A 3561-nucleotide genomic window follows, 5' to 3' on the forward strand; every position below is an offset into this window, starting at 1 on the left:
GAGGAGAGAGATTGGGTTGGCGACGGCGGGCAGCGTTTGCAGGGAGTTGAGGTCGGTTACCGACCATCCAGCTCAGGGAAAGAGGGGGCGCCCCGCCAAAAAAAAAAAAAAAAAAAAAAAAAAGAACAGAGAAACATCATCTATCAGAAATACACAAGCACGTGGTGGCTGTGGAGTCAGGGAGGGTCCCCGGGAGCAGGCAGCACTGTAACACACTGGAGAGCACACTCGCTGCCCACAGCAGGCGGTCGCTTGCTTGCCACGTGGTGTGGTGGCCAATGCTTGTCTAGGCAGGAACGAGCACCCCAGGAGGGCCAGATCTTTGCTTTTCTGAGAGAAGCCAGAACTCTAGATTTTTCACATGAAATTCTAAAAATATCACAAGCGAATGCTCATTTTTTCCTCCCAGAAACATCAAGTTATCTGCAGGCAGGATTAGACCTGTGGGTCATCTGTGTGTGGTCTCAGGATTAAATCTTTCCAAGAAGCATCTCCAGGCTTCGAGTTAGGAGGATCTGCCCGATGCTGCCCGCCATCGTGAGTCTCCTGGCAACACAGACACACATGTCCCACCACAGGAAGCTGCGACAGTTTTTCAGGGCTGGGCCATGTGGGTCTCTCTCCACCTGTCCACGTGGACTCCTGCCCCCAGCCCTCTTCAGGCTGCTGCTGGGTCTCCTTTCACAGAAGGCCCGTGTGGATGGTAGGCTGGGGTTTGAGAACAAAGGTGTCCCTGGAGCATCCATCCACACCACCCTCCCAACCTGCCTTCCCTGCCTGCAGCCACGATGCTCCACGAAGTACCTACCACGCCACATCCCTGGCCTCCCCACCTTTGCACAGGCTGGTCCCTCAGCCAAAATGCCCTCCTTCCCTATCTGTTGAATTCTCTGTTTCTCCTTCCAGCCCCAGATTCATCACCACCTGTTCTGCAAAACCTTCCCAATTTCCTAGGCAGGACTTAACACCGCTGGCCCCGAAAACCCGTCACACCTTGACCGCACTTTCGCAACAGCACTGTAGCACGGGATGGCAGCAACTGGTACCCAAATCAGTCTCCCCACATAGACTGGGGCTTGATGGGGATGGAGATGGACTGAACTCTCTTTGCAAACTCAAGCTCATCACGGGGCCCATTCAAGAGAAAGTGCCCAATGCAGCTGGGCACCGTAGCTCACGCCTGTAATCCCAGCACTTTGGGAGGCCGAGGTGGGAGGATCGCTTGAGACCAGGAGTTCGAGACCAGCCTGGCCAACATGATGAAACCCCATCTCTAATAAAAAAAAAAAAAAAATTAGCCAGGTGTGGTGGCGCCTGCTTGTAATCCCAGCTACTTGGGGGGCTGAGGCAGGAGAATCGCTTGAACACATTAGCCTGGGGGACAGAGCAAGACTCTGTCGAAAGAAAGAAAGAAAGAAAGAAAAAGAAAAGAAGGAAAAGAAAGAAAAGAACTCAACGCTTGGTGGTAAAGAAAGGACAATCCAGGCTGTTAAAAGCCTCTTGTTTCCCAGCTCCCACCTGGACCCACATCTGAACTTAAAAATTGACTCAAGAGAAGAAACCACATAGGTTTTCTTGCAACCACTGCTATGACCCCAGAGGCTGGGCCAAGGTCCGCTGAATATGTAGGGGTAACTCGGTGCCTGCTCTCTTGGGTGGCTTTGAATAGTGCCAGGCACAAAGGAAGGTGATCAATGAATGTCTGGGGCCGTGGTTACTATTACTGCCTTGGGTTCTCACAAATGCTCTCGGGGTCCAGACACGGTGCTTCTCAGGGACATAACGGATGCCACTGGGCCCAGGCGGGCAGGCTTCCTCCACTCCGGGGAGACTCAGGGCCTGATCACAATATGGAGCTCTACCCTTTGGGCCTCCAGGCAGACGCCTCACACCCAAGTTGCTGGCTTGCCTCTAATTAGCTTGGGAGCTTCTAGAAAATTCTATCAGTGCTCATGGGGGCTCCACACTTGGCTGGCAACAATCCTGGGGGGTACTGGGATCTAGAAGTAATTTCTTTCTTTTTTTTTTTTGAGACATAGTCTCGCTCTATCACCCAGGCTGGAGTGCAGTGGTGTGATCTCGGCTCACTGCAACCTCTGCCTTCTGGGTTCATGCAATTCTCCTGCCTCAGTCTCCTCAGTAGCTGGGACGACAGGCACCTGTCATCACACCTGGCTAATTTTTGTATTATTGGTAGAGATGGGGTTTCACCATGTTGGTCAGGCTGGTCTTGAACTCCTGACCTCACGTGATCTGCCCGCCTCAGACTCCCAAAGTGCTGGGAATACAGGTGTGAGCCGCCATGCCTGCCTCTAGACACGATCTCTAGAGACTCTGGCATGGGAGGCCTTGTCTTCCGGGCCATTGTCTTCCATCTTCCTCCCCAGTCAGTCGAGGGGATTTGGGCCAAGCAGACAGAGGAGGGAAAAGCAGAGAGAGCGGAAGGATTCAGGAAGGAACTAAGTGCCCAACCTCACGACGGTCTGTGGCCTGAGCAAGTGCCTCCTCCTAGGCCTCGCAGGCCTGAAGCCATTTCCTGGCTGTCTCCATGTTTGCACAGCGGACTGCGCAGAGCTGAGGAAAGTTAAATATAGTCTAGCGTCCCCGCTGAACGGCTCCCTGCATCGGTGCCCGAGAGTGCCACCTTGTGGTCCACTCCTGGCTCCTCTGCGGAATAAAAGCCATCTCGGGGGAAGGGCGAGATCAAGATGGCCGCCTCAGGAAGCACTTGGGGTTGAGTGAGTGAGAGAGAGAGAGAGAAAAAGAGAGAGCGAGGGAGAGAGGAGGGAGTGTGTGCACGTGGCTTTCCTCTCACCGCTGGCCGCTGCCCCAATCCTTCTGGTTGCTAACTCACCACCAAAATGGCTTCCCCAGAAAACTCCAGCAAGGGCCTGAAGCCTGGCCTGGGCCTAAATCCACCCCTCCCAGGCCAGGCAGCCACTCACCAGGTGGGTCAGGCTGCAGAGCTCCTCCAGCCTGAGGAGCATGCCCTCGATGGTCTCCTCCACCTCCTTCGCCTGGAAAAGAGACCATATCCTGGAGATTAGCAAGTGGTTTCCAGGGAGACAAACACCCTTCATTTTTTTTTTTAAAGCAAACTAAGTCCTAGGATTATGTGCCCAGCTCCTGCTCGACCCCCTTCCGCTGCCTCATTTGAAAGAGCAATCACCGAGCAGCAGTCCTGGCGCCCATCATGGAGGACTGGTTAAAGCCACCACGGCCTCTCCACTCTCCACAGCTTCCAAAAGGCACAAGATCAACAAATACGGGAAATAACAAAGCTACCCTTGTCCTCCACATTGTACAGAAGAGGACATGGAGGCTCAGAGAGGTGGGGTAACCTGCTCAAGGTCACACAGTTAACAAACGCAGGGCCGGGATCCGAATCCAGATGGAGTCCACAGCCTCACAGCCTGCTCTGATAAACACAGTGTCCCCGGTGACACCCCGGAGAGGAAAAGCAAGATGCAGACAGTGTCGGATACAATACAAACCATGCCAAAAAATGTCCTAGGCGGGCGATCAGCTGAGGTCAGGAGTTCGAGACCAGCCTGGCCAACA

The 3561-nt window shown here is 53.8% G+C and overlaps 1 protein-coding gene across 3 annotated transcripts in view; it reads right to left on the reverse strand.

The window, feature by feature from the left end:
• BCAS4 (breast carcinoma amplified sequence 4) overlaps positions 1-3561 on the reverse strand; it is an 88281-nt gene that overhangs the window by 56063 nt on the left and 28657 nt on the right. For all 3 annotated transcript variants that reach the window (XM_032256003.1, XM_032256004.1, XM_032256005.1), the window contains exon 2: positions 2946-3017. In XM_032256003.1, the coding sequence (XP_032111894.1) occupies positions 2946-3017 (72 nt within the window). The remainder of the gene's footprint in view (positions 1-2945; positions 3018-3561) is intronic.

The sequence above is a fragment of the Sapajus apella genome, unplaced genomic scaffold (genome assembly GCF_009761245.1).
Source record: "Sapajus apella isolate SASKATOON/1434 unplaced genomic scaffold, GSC_monkey_1.0 scaffold92, whole genome shotgun sequence".
In the NCBI taxonomy this organism is placed as follows: Eukaryota; Metazoa; Chordata; class Mammalia; order Primates; family Cebidae; genus Sapajus; species Sapajus apella.